Here is a 16051-nt window from a genome sequence, read left to right on the forward strand (position 1 = left end):
TTAAATCAGATTTAGCAACTCCAGATTATTGTATATGACTATAAGCCTTTACAAAAGTTTGAGAAGTACACATTCCAAAACAAAGAATAAAATTGAATAAGCTAAACTATTCTCAATTTTAAAAATATCCTTTACAGTTCAGTTCAATTTATTTTTGGTCACTGCCTAGAGAAATATATACATACAGCTCTAACAGTAACAATAGATAATCCAGCTGTTCATAAACCTTATAGAGTTCAGCTATACAGATACACTCTTGCTTCAATTTCTAATGGCAATGAGACAAAACTAAGCAACTGCATAAGTAATTTGCCATTGCTATCAGATAAAAGATAGCTAACATAGAATTCATTTGGGCGGCCAGGGTAACTTGCCAGGAGGGGCACTATTAATTCATAGTGAGTATTTCTGTAGACACTACAGTGTAGTGGCATATGTGATAGTGTCTCAATAGCACCTGACTTGCAAGGACAAAACCGCTCTGTGTAAGGGACTTTTTGAATCCTGCCTTCAAACACAGCAGAAGGTAAAATGTCAAAGTGTGCTAGTGTGACGTTTACAGCAATATTTTCCAGAAATGTGATGCAAATAGACTTAGCCACTTTTGCAAACAAAGCAGTTTTATATGTAATACAGGAGGTCCTTGGTATCTGCGGATTCACGTATCCGCGGTCAGGTAATAGATACCCGCCCTCGGCATATGCAGAAAAAAGAGAAAGAAATCACGTTGACCTCGTATATCCGCAGGTCAGTGGTGGCCGGAAATTACCACTGAAGTCATTTCTGGCTGCTATTTTGTGTTTTTAAGCCTCAAAAATGGCTCCATTAAAAAAAAAACACCCAGTTATTTTTGCCCAATTTGAGGGCATTCTGGGGCACAGCACAACTCAGGGGAAGCAGCTAAGTATGGTAGGCAGCTTCCCTCTGTGTTTCCTCCCCAAGAAAACAGATGTTTTGACGATGTTTCCCCCCAACTGGGAACCTAACCCCCAATTCCCCATTGCTGCAATGCCTCAATATATGCGGTTTCCTCATCCGCAGTTGCACCATGGTACGGAACCCCTGCAAATATCAAGGTCCTCCTGTATATAGATGAACATCAGCCAACAACCATCATCTTTGTTTTAGAATAGTTAACTGTAAGAAATTTGTTTTGACAGTATTTATCAAATTCATTTAACATTCTCTTCACCTCAACCTTCGTCAGAGATAATAACACAATCTCATCTATATTAAAACAGCAATCTTTCTACCCTGCACAGACAGAGGGAAAAAATCCAAATAGGTCAATTCGGTGACAAGATTGTTTGTATAGAAATTAAATAAGAAAGGAGCTAGCAAACAGCCTTGTTTAACTCCTCAAGTTGTCTGTATTTCATCTGAAAGTGCCCCCTTATGACCAACTCTAACTCTTATTTTAGTATCAGCATACAGTATAATTCCCATATCAACAGGAGTAATCTCTAACCTATTAGAACTTAGGTTTGATCATGGCAGCAGCTTGATTCTGGCCTCCACGCATTCACGGAGGCCATTTGCTTGGCATCCATGGATGTGCGGAGGCCAGAACCAAGCTGCCGCCAACCAGCAGCTTGGTAATGGAGGGAGGGGTGCGTTTGAGGCCATGCCAGGGAGGGCGAGCGGCAGTGCCAGCAGTTGCACTGGCCAGGTAAGGAGTTTATTACCTCTGTCACCACCCCCGCCAGCCACCCCTTACCGTTGCCAAACCGGTTTGCCTGATCTGGGCTTGGTTTGGTTCGATCATGGACCGAACCGCACACTGTTCAGTCTGCAATCGAAATTCCTAATCAGTCTGGTTCGAGGCAAACTGTTTCGGCAATGAACCATCTGTGATCTCCTTTACTTCAATGCTCATATTGGCTCTGATTAAAATTCTTTATATATGGAGGATAATGATATTTTTCTGCTTACTAGGACATCACAGGATAAGGTATTTACCGCACAAGCCAAAAATTGTTACAGTCCATGTTGGGCTTCCAGTTAGTCTGTCTGCATGGTAGTGATTTGGACATTGCAGGTGTATATTTTACATTTTTTAACAGCAAATCTGGATGTGTCATAGATTATTTTCCCTCCCCAGGAATTTATTATCTCAAACAGTGTGCTATAAAATCCTAGATAGACCAGATAGTGACCATCTACCCTTAACATTGCCCTTCTCCCTATCAAGCCCTTATTTGCGGACTTCTCCAGTGGATATTACAGAGGGTACTATTGTTAGTAGTCAGTGACTGAAGTGGTGAGAGAGGTAATAAGCTCCTTACCTGGCCAGTGCGGCTGCTGGCACCGCTGCCCACTCTCCATGGCACAGCCTAATATGCGCTCCTCCCTCCTTTACCAAGCTGCTGGCTTGGCAGCAGCTTGGTTCTGGCCTCCACACATGTGCAGAGGCCATTTGTGTGGTGTTTGTACATGTGCAGAGGCCAGAATCAAGCCGATGCTGAGCTGGCAGCTTGATAAAGGAGGGAGGAGTGCAGTTGGGGCCACACCAGGGAGGGCAAGCAGTGGTGAGCGGTGGCGCCAGCAACCATGCCAGCCTGGTAAAGAGCTTATTACCTCTCTTGCCACCCCCACCCGGCCACCTGTTACCTTGGGAAGGGTCCCCCACCCCCTGTACTTGTAAAGGGGAATCCTCATCCAATTCCCCTTTGCAAGTATATTGGCTGCTTGAACTGCCAAACCAGTTTGGTCAAATTGACCAGGTGGTCAGTTCGACTGAACCGGTTCGGAGCAATGTGGTTCGGTTCAAATTGATTCGAACTCAAACCAAACTGTGCCTTTTGGTTCCATGAACACCCCTACATTGAAGTCACCACAGACTACAGTGCTTGCTTCCGGGAAACGTTTGATGCAATATTCCAAAGCATCAGTTAGATCCTTTCAAAGGTTCTCTGAATACTGTGATGAATTTTGGAGCAATGTACAAGTTTAAAAATACTAAGGGACCAAAACTACTGTTCTGTTTACTCTCAATCAACAATGCTAGAATAAAATTATTTTTAGAGATGCTAATCACCCTAGCCTCCAAATAAAGTTTTACTGAAAATAATATGGCCAAACCTCCACTGGCCCTTCCCTTCCAAAAGGGTTTAACTGCAGAGGAATTAAATGAAATAGATTCCTGAGATACAGATCTGTGCCTTCCCTCCACCAAATTTCTTGAAGACAAATAATATCAAAGGATTGTAAGAATTTGTTGTTTTTATTCTGTTTTATTTTTGTATTATCTTAATTGTGTTTATTGTTTTACAATACTGTTAGTCATCACAAATCTTTGTCTGAACGGCCAGATATAAACATTTAAAATAAAATACAATACTTTTTTTAGCATGTTGTATGTATAGAAGCAAAGCAATCCAATGGTTCTGTCAAACCTGAAATCTGATTATGTTGGTGTAACTTCGTTGGTATGCTCTACTCACCTGACCCAAAAGTTGGCGGGGGGACCCACTGCCCTTAACATAAAGCAGTCCCAACAGTGACTCTCCCAGCACACGCACACTACAAAGAACCAGCTTTTTTACCAAATAACACCAAAAGCAAGGAAGGTAGCTCTGGTGCTGATCTCTCCCCCACGGAAAGATTCTAGTCTTTGGTTTGATGATCCAAGCCAAATAACACTTTTGCCAGGGAGGAACTAGGACAAAGCAACAAGAGAAGCCACAGCCCACAGCTCAGGGCTGGTATCAGGAGTTGGCCAATTCTGCCATTGGCCAGGGACCCATGTCTATCAGAGTGTCCCCAGTTAACCTCTCAGTCCCACCTGCTCAGTGGCCAGAACAGTCGTACTGTTGCTACTGACTTCTCTCATCCTCTCCATCTGCAAGTAGGTTTCCTCCAGATGCCCCTATGATGACACACAGGCCTCTGGAAAAAGCCCATTCACAGATGTGGAGAGCTGGAGGAGATGTTGACAGTGACTTGTTCAACTGAGAATCAACCCAAAAGGAGAGTGGCAGGGAGTCATGACCCCTGCTCCAGGACCCACCCACCCCCACCAGACTAAGGGATGGAGTGGAAAATTCAGGGGGTGAGACAGACTTGGAACAATCCAGGATCCATACCCCAGGTGACCCCTTGCTATTGGGAGCCCTGACACTCAGAGAACCTGGGGAACCTGAGACATCACCCCCATCTCAACCTGAGGACACAGCTCTGCCTTCATCCTTCAGCTTAAAGGAGTTCATGAGACCTGCCAGTTGCAGCCTGCCAGTTACAGCAGAGCTTCCCCAGCACTGCTGGAGCCAGCACTTGAGGAAGTGGATAAGGCCCTTTTAAGGAACAGGGCCTTTCCAAGGAAAGGGGTGGGGGCAACTCACCCTGCCTGGACAGTAACCAAAAGAGCCAGCGGTCTGCTAAGCAATGGTTGTCCTATGCTTGTACACTTGTAGATACCTCTGGTTCAGCTTGAAACTGGGTAAACAGGAGTCAGGAATATATAGTCTGGGTATTCAGAGGATTGGTCAGGAAGACTGAGCCCTCCCAGGGATAATTAGACAAAAAATCCAAACTGCTGTTGTAATCAAGGCTGAGCGATAAAGGTGAGGGAGACGTGCAGCCCATTCTTTAGGAGTTAGCAGCTGACTGCAGAGCCACGCTTGTGCCTTTAGCAGTAGTGCTCTTTGGACTAGAATTACGGTCTGAAGTGCAGTCTTCCATCACCTGGGGGCCTCCCAAATGTCCTGCAGGTGGTGGCTGCACTGCTGCTGGGCACCCCTCAGCAGCCCACCTGCTTGCCAATCTTGCAGGCTTGCAGCCTGTGCAGCCAGCCCACCTGCCTGATCGCCTGTGGGTGAGGGAGTGCTGAGGTATGGGTGTGGCTGGGCCTTGCTCCACCTACCTGCCCACCCAATCTCCTGTTGCGGGGGTGGGGAGCACTGAGGGCTGGACTGGTCTGGCTGGGTCTGTTTCACCACATAGCGGTGGGGGCAGCGGTGTAGCCTCCAAAAGGCCTTTAGGTCCAGGCTCCAAAATTACCTAGATGCACCTCAGGCCTTGGGAGCAGAGCTTAACTGTGGAGGGAGAAACCAAGCTTAGTGAAGGAGAGCTAATATGGAAAGAGAAAGAACACATTGAGGTTTATAGGCTGAATCCTGAAAGGTGAACTTCTAATTCTTCTAACATTCTCTAATATTTATGAACTATGTGTTTTCAGTACAGTATAGATCCCTTTTATATTTTATTTTATTTAACTTTGTACTAATTTACAGCCTTATGAAATAGAGTAGGCATATAGTCTTAATTGCCTATGCATGTTTTGTCAGAAGTAAGCCCCACTGAGTACAGTAGGGCTTACTCCCAGGTAAATGTGCATAGGCTATCAGCTAATTAAAGAAATGGCCATGCTGGCCTCAACCAGTACAGCATAAATTATACTATCTGTAAGATAAGCTCTGTAGCGGAAATACTACACTCTCAGTTCTTTCTAGGTAGAGGCCAACAACCTTTCCGTCAGATTCAAAGCACTTTACATAATGAGAATCACAGCCGGGCCTTCACCTAACACATGCAGGTGATGGGTGAAGCTCCCGACAAAATAGTGGTGACATATTATATACTCATTCATATCTCTATGTTAATATCTAGTCATACATAGGCTCTTGTAAACTGAGCATCCTCCCCCCCAGATGGACCAATCATGGTTCTTGTAGACAAGATACATTATGGTCGTAACTATGCATGTAGGCTCTTCAGAGTACAGTTATTCCATTGCTCATTGTTCCCCCAAGCCCCTCCTTATCACACATTCCAAAAATCACCAGTACATCCTAAACAGTAACTTTGGTTCACTTTCTCATCAGGGATTTGAGGCTTAGTAGCCCAGATTAGTAGCCCAGCTACAGCCCCAACCTGCACAAACATATCATAGCAAATTAAAGTAAAGCAAACAAAGAGTAACCCCAAATTGAGTAAAGTGCCACTATCAGAAACCAAATGATCTGGATAGTGATCCAACAACATTCATAAATAATGCATTCTGCGCCTGCAGACCGTGTTGGGTAAAACTTGTTAGCTCCTCAAGACACCCCCAACCACCGGCTGCGTGTGCTCAGCATCCATTAATATCAACAGTTTGGTGTCCTCCTTTCAGTTTCTTTCTGACCTCCAATGAAATCACTTCTTCGGATTACTTAACTCCTCAGAAAAAAAAACTTTAGTGGGAAAAATAGATAATCAATGGCTTAGACATGGAATGGAAAGACTACTCTATAGATTGTAGTAAGTATTTATTCATTATATGGTATTTGGACAACAGGGTGTTAAACGGACTATTCTTCGCCTTATGTTAAAATATAGTACCTGGTGGAAATTACCAGCATAACTCGGAATGAAAAACAACTACTCTTACTTGTAAAACCCCTTACGTGCTTCACATGAGTGTGAAGGAACCTAGAGAGAAAACCACCTTTAAGAGGTACGTCAACTGCAAGAGCAAACTCCTCTCAATAGACGGACACAAACTGTGTCTGTTGTGCTTGGGAGAAGGGCATAGTGCAGCAGCCAGCCTGCTCTATCTGCAGTACCTTTTCTAAGCAGACTTTAAAGAACCGGGCTGCCCACCTGAAAGTGGTGTTGCTGGAGAACACACTGAGTCCGGAGAAAGCAATGCCACAGTTACCCTCCACATCAGGCGCTATGTTGAAATCAGCACCAAGGACTGCCACTAATATGCAGTCTAAATCCTCGGTGTCAGGGGCGATCGCTACAACTTCGAAGTCAGGAGTGCCTTTTAAGAAGCCAGCAGCCCCAGAAACCTATTCCAAATGGGACAAGGCAAAAAGAAAGAGCGAATGCTACTGCACCGCCATCAAAAAGAGATAAATCGGAAAATCCTTCGAAGCACCATATAAAAATGAAGACAGCTGAAACAACACCCTCTCCAAGAGGGTTACAGCATGTGAGAGAGAATGCATTGACATTTAAAAGCCCTTAGGCATCTAGGGAACATTGCCATACAAGAGATGTGTCGGCTTCGAAGCAATGGTGGTCACTGGCACCACCACAACAGTCTCCGTTGACACAGAGACAACAGCTATCGGCAGCAACATCCACAACATCGAAGCCTGGTGGATGATCATCAGTTACCTTCAACATCGATCATGATGCCGAGATAGATGCTGAGACAGCATTAGATCCATCAACGGCAAGGGACGTCATGGTACTTTTAGGATTCAGTGAAAGTACACCTTCATCAGCCATTTTCAAGGGCTTCTTAAGCCATGGGCTGGATATCGAAGAAGGAGAGAAACTTGAACAGATACCTCCAGTACTGAGGACTCCTTCAGTATTGATGAGTAACATATATGGAACCACCCCAATACTTGGGCTATTACCTGAGAGAGGATGGGGAGATGCTTCCATTACCATTTCACCAGAGGAGTACACACAATTTAAAATATGGAAGACTAAAAAAACAGCAATGCCATAAGTAATGCAGATAGCAACTCAGGTTATGCCAATTGGAAACAAAAATCAGGCTTCATCGGTGCAAACAAACACTCTACTAGAGCCACGTTCAGAGATTCAATATGCTGCAATACAAAAAATGTTCATCCATCACCAATTATTCCACCACCATGCTTCCAAATGGCAACATCCACTCAAACACAGACACAATTATCAATTGAGCATACAATGGGACACGCCATAGGAACACAGACTATTCCTATACCTAGCAAATGGCAGTAGCAAAGAAAACAAATAAATCAATACTGAGAGAAAGACTTCCTCTTCAGAAAAAATACAAGGTCTGAGTGGCCTTATGCAAAAAGAGTCACTTCTTCAACAGAAAGTAATGACTATGCTTGCCCAAATAAGCAGGGGGAAAGAAGCCATGACACGATCAGACACAGGCAACCATTCCTTAGTGCAGGCAGAATTATTGAATGAAGAGGAAGATTATGCCACTGATTCCAAAGGTGAAGAGTCCAATGAACACAACTCTGATCCAAACCAGAATGTACCAACCACACCATCTATATTGCCAATGAAATCCTACTTTCAACAGATAGCAGAGATGGCTGAAGTGTTGGGCCTGGATTTGAAACAGAATACAATGGATCTGGATGATCCAGTTTACAATTTTATGATAAAGACTTCAGGAATACAACCAGTATCTATATCTATATTATTAATTCTCCAAGCCGGGCCATGCGTGGGGACGTGGTAGAAAGGAGGCGATTGGCTGACAGAGTTTGTAAGCAGAAGCACCTGATTGGGTAGTGGGGATTCCATATACAGATAGGTAGGAGGAGCCTGTGGCACTGTGGTGATTGGGCAGTGGGGATTCGCTATGCAGATAAGGAGGAGGAGCCTATGATGGTTAAGGTCAGTTGGAATGCAACTGTTACTGGTTGGAAGATGTTCTTGATTGTAGAGGAGAGGAATCTATATATATAAAAGGATAGCAGGCAGGGGTCTGCAAAAAGATGGGTCGTGAGGGAGGAAAGAGCCCCTTCAGGAGAAGGAGGATGCCGTTGTGTGAATTAGATGAGGAAACAAGATGAACAAAATCTGTTAACTCAGGGAGGGAGGGAGAGAGAGAGAGAGAGAAAATGATGGCAGGGGGAAGAAAGAGTGGGGAAGAGCGAGTGGAGGAGAGAGAAAGAGAAAAAGAAGGGAGGGGAAAGAGAGACAGAAGGAAGGGCAAGGGATGGGCCTGAGCCTGTCAGCAGCCTGAGGGGAATAAGCGGCCATGGCAGCACTAGCAGCAAGGAAGGGCCCAGTCAACCACTGCTGCTGTTTGGGGCTACCGAAGTCATTGTCAGGGGGAGGCAGGTAGGCAAGGGACGGGCCTGGGCCTGTCAGCAGCCTGAGGGGAACGAGCGGCCATGGTGGTGGCAGCAGCAAGGAACGGTTTGGTCAACCACTGCTGCTGCTCCTACAGGAGTGGGGTTCAGGTGAGGGTGGGGAGTCTCTGGGGATAGGGGGCTGTAGCTTGGCCAATAGGTGGCAGCAACGCTGCAGCTACGACCAAGGAGGGTGAGGAGGATGGAAGCAACGGGATGGAGGAGGAGCAGGAATGCAGCTCAGGTGAGGGGGGGGAATCTCTGAGGTGAGGGGAGCAATCAAGTACTAACATGCAGATGCTCTAGAGCATGCAAGAGTTCCAGCATTGAAGCGGAGAGAAATAATGGCGGTGGCCAGGATGCAGAGGTGGAGGGCTGGCAGGCGAAGCCCCTCCGGCCAGAAGAGGTGGGTGGATGGCAGGAGAAGCCCCGCCAGCCAGGAAGTGGTGGGGAGAAATAATGGCGGCAGCAATGAAGTGGGCAGATGGCGGGCAAAGCCCTACCAGCCAGGAGGAGGAGATGGGAGGCAGCGGCGGGATGGCCTGGCCCACCCAATGAAAAGAGCTGCGGGGGGGAGGGAGCGCGCGAGCTGCGGGGGGGAGAGGGAGCGCGCGAGCTGCGGGGGGGAGAGGGAGCGCGAGTGCACAACTGGACAGATGCTCTGTGCAGGGTCACCTAGTACTTATTCATGTTACCAGTAATTACAAAGGCAGCAAAATCAGCTTGGGAGGTTATCCAGATTTCCACACTGACATAAAAAAGATTAGACACACTGTATTGGATACAAGAAGAAGAAAATGAATATCTTATGAAACATCCGGTCCCAAATTCATTGGTGATAGATTGTGCATCAACTTCCAAAGGTGGAAAACGCCACACAACACCTGTGGATAAGGAGGGGAGAAATTGGTGCATTGCTCAGAAGATACATATGGTGGCCATCCACATCAGGAGAGAAGACAACATATTGGCAGATATGTTAATCAAATTGTGGATACTACTACAACAACATGAATGGGAAATGAACCCGTGTCTCCTGAAAGAACTATTCACACTCTGATGGATCTCTTTGCTACACAAGAGCAGGCTCGGACTGGCCCATAGGCCAACAGGGCATATTCCCGGTGTGCCCTACCCGTGCGGTGCCCCTGCGCCCCAACTCCCACCCTTAATTACCTATTCTGCTCAAAACCTGGCACCCTGCCCATATACATTGCGGCACCCTCTCTGTGCCCCCAGTCCGGCCCTGCACAAGAGTACAAGAAATGCAGACAATATTGCTCAAGGACAGGACTGGGTACCACTCAAAGGGTGATGCTTTCCAGTACCAATGGACTCAGAGTATATTTTAATTGTTCCTTCCATTTCCATTTCTGAACAGAGTAGTTGTGAAGGTGCTACAAGACGAGACCAGGGGCATCATAATAACCCCCTGGAGGTTATTCACACAAGGCTTTATGCCTCGGGGTATCTGAAGAGCGAACCTGCTTCACAGCAGATTCACAAGATGTTTACTTTGAGGAATTAAATTGACAGTTCACATAGCTGTTGGTTCCTCCCCGTACTCCATGGCAGATCTTTTTCCTGAGCGTTCACACGTACCTGGTCTGGGTTTTCCCTCCAACCAGTCAGAAATCACATCACAGAGGAAGAGGCGAGAGAGATTTTTAAAAATAGTTTGACAGCTAAGAGTGTAAGACCAGCACAACAACAACTTGCCAAACAGCTGGATCAAACAACAGAACGCTTAACCCTTGCCTTTATGAGTGACTGCCTTCATCACATAATGTTTACCCCCACCTACACACATACTCTCTCTCTCTCTCTCTCTCTCTCTCTCTCAATAGATTCAGCTTAGACAACAAAGGGTTACATTCATTCTACATATTTAAAGCTTGTGTAAAACATAGCAAGACACACATTTTGCAGTCTGTGCTTGTGTTTAACTCAGGAATTTCTCCCTCCCCCTTCCCCAGCAATTTCTCCCTCCCCCTCCATCAACAGAATATCAGCCAATCTGCAACAACAACACCCCCCCCCAGCGCTTACAAATGCAAATGACTTAGAGCAGACCATACCCAAAACAGCTGTCAAATTCCCCTTCACTGAGTTTTGAAAAACGCTGATTTACTGGCATGACCACCCCAAACATAACAGAGAAAACCGCAGGGCAAAACAGAAACCCTGGGTTTCCCCCCCCCCCCCAAAGCCTCTGAAACTAGAGGATTTTTAAAAACCAGACATACTTTGGCAGTAGCAGAGCAAGGTCAGCGGCAGCCTGTGTCCGTCTGTGGTGGCAGCCCTGCTCACCCCCCCCCCCCCCCCACGTCTGATGTCAGATGTAGCCACGTCCCCAAGTCTGACATCATATGTGGGGTGTGTGGTCTAGCTCCCGGACAGGACCGCGCAGCCCTGTTCAAGAGTTAGATCCAGGCTGGCGCTGTGTTTACAGCACGGCCAGGAGTGGCTCTCGCTGCTTTAAAGGCAGAGAGAATCTCTCCTGGCCATGCTGAGAATGCAGCACTGGACATCTAATTCCTGAACAGGGCTGCACAGCCCGAACGGGTAACTCTCGAACAGGGCCGCACCTGGCCATGCTGCGAGTGCAGCGCTGGCCATTTAACTCCTGAACGGGGTCCCGCAGCCCCTCTTGGGAGCTAAACCAACCCCCACCGCATCTGACGTCAGACATGTGGGGATCGGGGCCGCAAGGTGTGGCCCCTGAGGGGCAGCAACCCAGGTTCTTTGAACACAGTCGCCCAATGGTGGCTACAACTTTGTACTTCAAGCTGAGCCAGAATTTGCAGCCTCCATTTGGGGGAAAACAAAGTCCTGTCTGTCCTGGTCCCTGATAGTCCTCAGAGACCGCCAGGTAAATCCAACTAATATGTGGACTGGCACACTCCAATCAGGAGTGGATTCAAAATAAAAGCCCTGTGTGAAAAGCTTCCATGTGACCAAGGCAACTGTGGTTTCTGCAGCTACTCAAACTATCTGGCCGAAACCACAGGAAACACCCACAACAACCCGACCAAATAAGTCAGGAAAAGGGACAACTGTTGCATCCAAATCTAAAGACACTGAATCTCACAGAATGTGGGATAGGTGGCTATTAAGGACCATCCTACTTGATAACAGAAAAGATTACACCAGAAAAAACTACGGTGCCAAATGGAGGAGATTTTGCAAATATGCAAAAACAAGACACTATAATCCTAAAAAAGCAACATTAAGAGAAGTATTGCTTTACCTCAAAAACAAAATAGTTGGTGAATGTATCAATTAAAGTGCATTTGGCAGCAATTTCTGCATACCATAGTGGTTGGGATGGGAAAACTGTGTTCTTTCACCCAAAATGTAAAAAATTCATGAAGGGAATAAATAATATGTACCCTCCAGTATGAAAACCTATGGACAAATGGAGTCTGTCGCTGGTGCTCTCCACATTTACAGAAAAGCCTTTCGAACCAATGGCAACCACTTCTGTAAGATTAGTAACATTAAAAACAATATTCCTAGTGGCAATAACAAGTGCAAAGTGTGTGAGTGAACTCCTAGCACTACGCATAGATGAATTGTACACCAAATTCCGCGCAGAGAAGGTGGTAATGCGTTTGGATCCTAAATTCCAAACTAAGATCGTCACTGACTTCCATCTAAATCAGGATGTGATTCTCCTGACTTATTTCAGAAACACATCCATTCCTTTAGAGCACTCAATGCATTCTTTGGATGTACATGGGGCACTGTTGTTCCGCTTAAAAAGAACCAAGGAAAATGGAAAAACAAAGCAATTATTTGTATGTTTTAAAGGAGGCCAGAAAGGCTACTTTCTACCATATCTTTTAACTAATGTGGAGAATGACGTTATCTCTGGCGTGGCCAGATTTTGTTATATTATTTGTAAAATGCTTACTGTTTTATTGTAAATGTTTGCTGGTCAATGACCGAATAAACCTCTCTCTCTCTCTCTCTCTCTCTCATGCCAGCAAATTTCACATTGGCTGGTAGAGACAATTTCAATGGCCTATAAGCAACAGAAAGTGACTCTGCCAAATTCAGTCAAAGTCCACTCTATGTGTATGCCACTTCAGTGGCACATTTGTCTGGGATAAGATACAAAGACATACGCATGGCTGCATCTTGGTCTTCATACCAGACCTTCATAAAACATTACACTTTGGAACTTTGCTCTGCAGAGGCAGCCAAATTTGGAAGGACAGTACTAAAAAGGGTGCTACAACAGCTTGCTGCTCCCACCTCCACTGAGGAGACTCATTAGTCACCCATTATTTATGAGTGTTGTTGGATCACTATCCAGATAAACAGGCTGCTTACCTGTAACAGATGATCTGGTAGTGATCCAACGACGTTCATAAAACCCACCCAACCATCCCCACTGCAGACCACAAGCTACAAATGAAAAAGCAAAACAAAAACAAAAGAGAGAATTGTCAACCAACAGAAACTGAAAGGACATCAAACCACTGATATTAACAGATGCTGAGCACACGCAGCCGGTGGTTGGGGGTGTCTCGAGGAGCTGACAAGTTTTACCCAAAGTGGTCTGCGTGGGCACAGAACCCATTATTTATGAATGTCATTGGATCACTACCTGATCATCTATTACAAAGAGTCTTGGACTTTGAAATTCAGCAAGAACTCTCCCGAATCCCTGATTGTACTAAAAGGAGGTTGGGTTTGAGCAGTTCTAGTTGGGGCCCTGCTGCCTATTTGAATGTTTTAAGCATGACGTGTTATCAGAGGACCTTTTTTTAGAGCAAGACATGACATGCTATCTTCAGCAGTGCTCTCGGGGAGGTTCCTAGGGATCCCTAGGGAGGATAGATTATGCTCATGTGGTATGGGGGAAAGTCGAATCCATCCAACATGTTTTGTTGTGCTGTCCATTATATAGAGATTTAAGATGCTCCTTATTAACTCCTCTTCTGACACCCTTCCCAGGTTGTTCAGGAGATTTTTATGTTTCTTATCTTCTTGCAGATAGAACTTTAGATGTCACCTTTAAGGTGGCCAAATTTTGTTCTATTGCAGTATTGTTATGGCAGCGGGTTTCTCTTGATTAATTTTATCATTTTTATTGATTTTTTATCTGTGGATATTTATTTACATATTTACATATTTCCTTCTTCTAATTGTATTTTCCCATGTTATGACACGTTTTGTTTATGTCATGTTATGCTGACCTTGGGTCGTAAATAAATAATTTATTAATTCATCTATTACATGTAAGCAACCTGTTTTTACAAGAAGTCTGTCTCTGTCTCTAATGCCGGGACAGAGCAATAAAGCAAAAATAGTAGACATACAGTCTGACCTACCTTCTTCCTCCTTTCCACTTTTCTAAAGATAAGAGTTGTTTTTCCTCCAATCTTTTTTCCCATGCTTAAACATTAGTGAAAAATTGGAGTGTACATTAGTATTTCTTACTCACAGAGTATGGAGACTAATTACCTGGATTCTTTTTCTTCTTGTTGAATGGCTGGCAGATGTGTTTTTGGAGTAGGGATGGAGATTTTTTTCACTCTTTATGCTCTTTCTCATAGTTGCCATCACCCAAGTTCCTTCTTGTGAGCTCTAAGTGTGCATGACATGAGGCTGGTAAGAGAGAGTCCCATGCTGCTTGATCTGTCATCTGAGATATAGGCTTTCTGTGAAGGGTTTATAAGGTGGGGTGGGTGTGCTGTGACTGGTTGCAGAGTTTGAATTCTGTACTGCATTGTGGTCAAGTGGAAGAGTTGGATGCAGTGTATTTTGGCTCTCCATTGAGCACCATTACACTGCCTCTGAAGTCAACATTATGTTATGCCAGTGTACGAACCAGGAGCAGGGTCTGGCAGGATGTAGCTAGAATCGAGTGGGTGGGTTCAAAGAACCTGCCCCCCCAGCTCCTGAGGGCCCCTCCCAGGTCCACCCTTCCTATTTTCCTCATTATCTCCCTCACTCTGAGGGGCCACTGAGGAGAGAGGTGAACACGGGCCCCCTCTCCCCTAGCTGCACCCCTGGGGTCTGGGTAAGTAGTATAGGATTTAGTCTAAGTCTGCTTTCTGCAGGTCACATCCCTGACACATTCCTGTCACCACTGTTTGGTCCCTTCTGCCAGTGGAGTTGCACCAGCACAGTGGATATGCTGGTGTGACAGAACACCAGTGTATCCACAATGCTGCATTGCCATAGCAGTAATAGTGGAAGTATATCTCTGAGATGCATCAATGGAAAAGGCATATGACAAATACTGTGCCACTCAGACTGGTGTAGATGGACCATAGGATTGCATCCTGAATAAATTAAACATTACTTCATCCCTTTATATTCACAAAGAATTAACATTTTTAAAAAATAAGTTGCAAAACCGAAGGTGCAGAGAGGGGTGAAATATAACACCACAGTAGACTTCTCCTACAGTTCTCTGAGCTTAGTCCTGAAGAATAATAATTTGATGAGGAAGTACTAAGTGCACCTCCAAAACAGCTATGTTGCTCAAATGATGTTTGTTTGCATGAATATTGATCCATATTATTCATATTGGTGTGTAATGTACAGGGATTAGACAGATTTCTTTAACAGTTCTGTTACCAAGCTTGTACCTGATTGTATTACATTGTTTTTGAGATACAATATTGCCATAGATTTTGTGCCTTAAATGTCTTATTCTCTTACCATGAGGTATTTATGCAGAATTTATCAAATTCCAACTCAAAAAGGACACAAAAATTAATTTTAGAATTATTACTTCTAGGTGTACCTTGGACAGCTGCATCTTGCAGGAAGAAAAGGACTAGAAAAAGATCATATTGTAAGTGTGCTCAAATAGATCTCAAAGATGAACACCATGGTATTAAAATACTTCTACTTGGAAACAGTTCAATATTTAGAAATTGCTTCTAAATAGGTGTGTTTAAGATCACAGCCTAATGCCACAATCCAGGAAGCATGCATGCATCATTTTTTAAGAATCTGCCTCCAAAGTGCTCTCCTTCACCCAAATTGCTTTAAATTCCCCTGAGTTCAAAAAGCATTTAGAGGAGGTTGATTGTAGAGCTTTTTAAAAAGAGAAATACTATTTTCTCCTAACTTTCCCCTTTAAAATATTCAAATATACAGACAACTTTTTGAAGATAGGCATTTTGACTGGAGTTCTGTAGAGGAGTTTGTGAAAAGCATTCTCTGAGGGGAAAAGGAGGTGCACACTTAAGTGCCCACGTGGATCACAACCTAAG

The 16051-nt window shown here is 44.8% G+C and overlaps 1 protein-coding gene across 12 annotated transcripts in view; it reads left to right on the forward strand.

The window, feature by feature from the left end:
- SEL1L2 (SEL1L2 adaptor subunit of ERAD E3 ligase) overlaps positions 1–16051 on the forward strand; it is a 106571-nt gene that overhangs the window by 52980 nt on the left and 37540 nt on the right. For all 12 annotated transcript variants that reach the window (XM_053284576.1, XM_053284582.1, XM_053284577.1 and 9 more), the window contains one exon: positions 15571–15627. In XM_053284576.1, coding sequence (XP_053140551.1) covers positions 15571–15627 — 57 coding nt within the window. The remainder of the gene's footprint in view (positions 1–15570; positions 15628–16051) is intronic.

The sequence above is a fragment of the Hemicordylus capensis genome, chromosome 1 (assembly GCF_027244095.1).
Source record: "Hemicordylus capensis ecotype Gifberg chromosome 1, rHemCap1.1.pri, whole genome shotgun sequence".
Taxonomy (NCBI): domain Eukaryota; kingdom Metazoa; phylum Chordata; class Lepidosauria; order Squamata; family Cordylidae; genus Hemicordylus; species Hemicordylus capensis.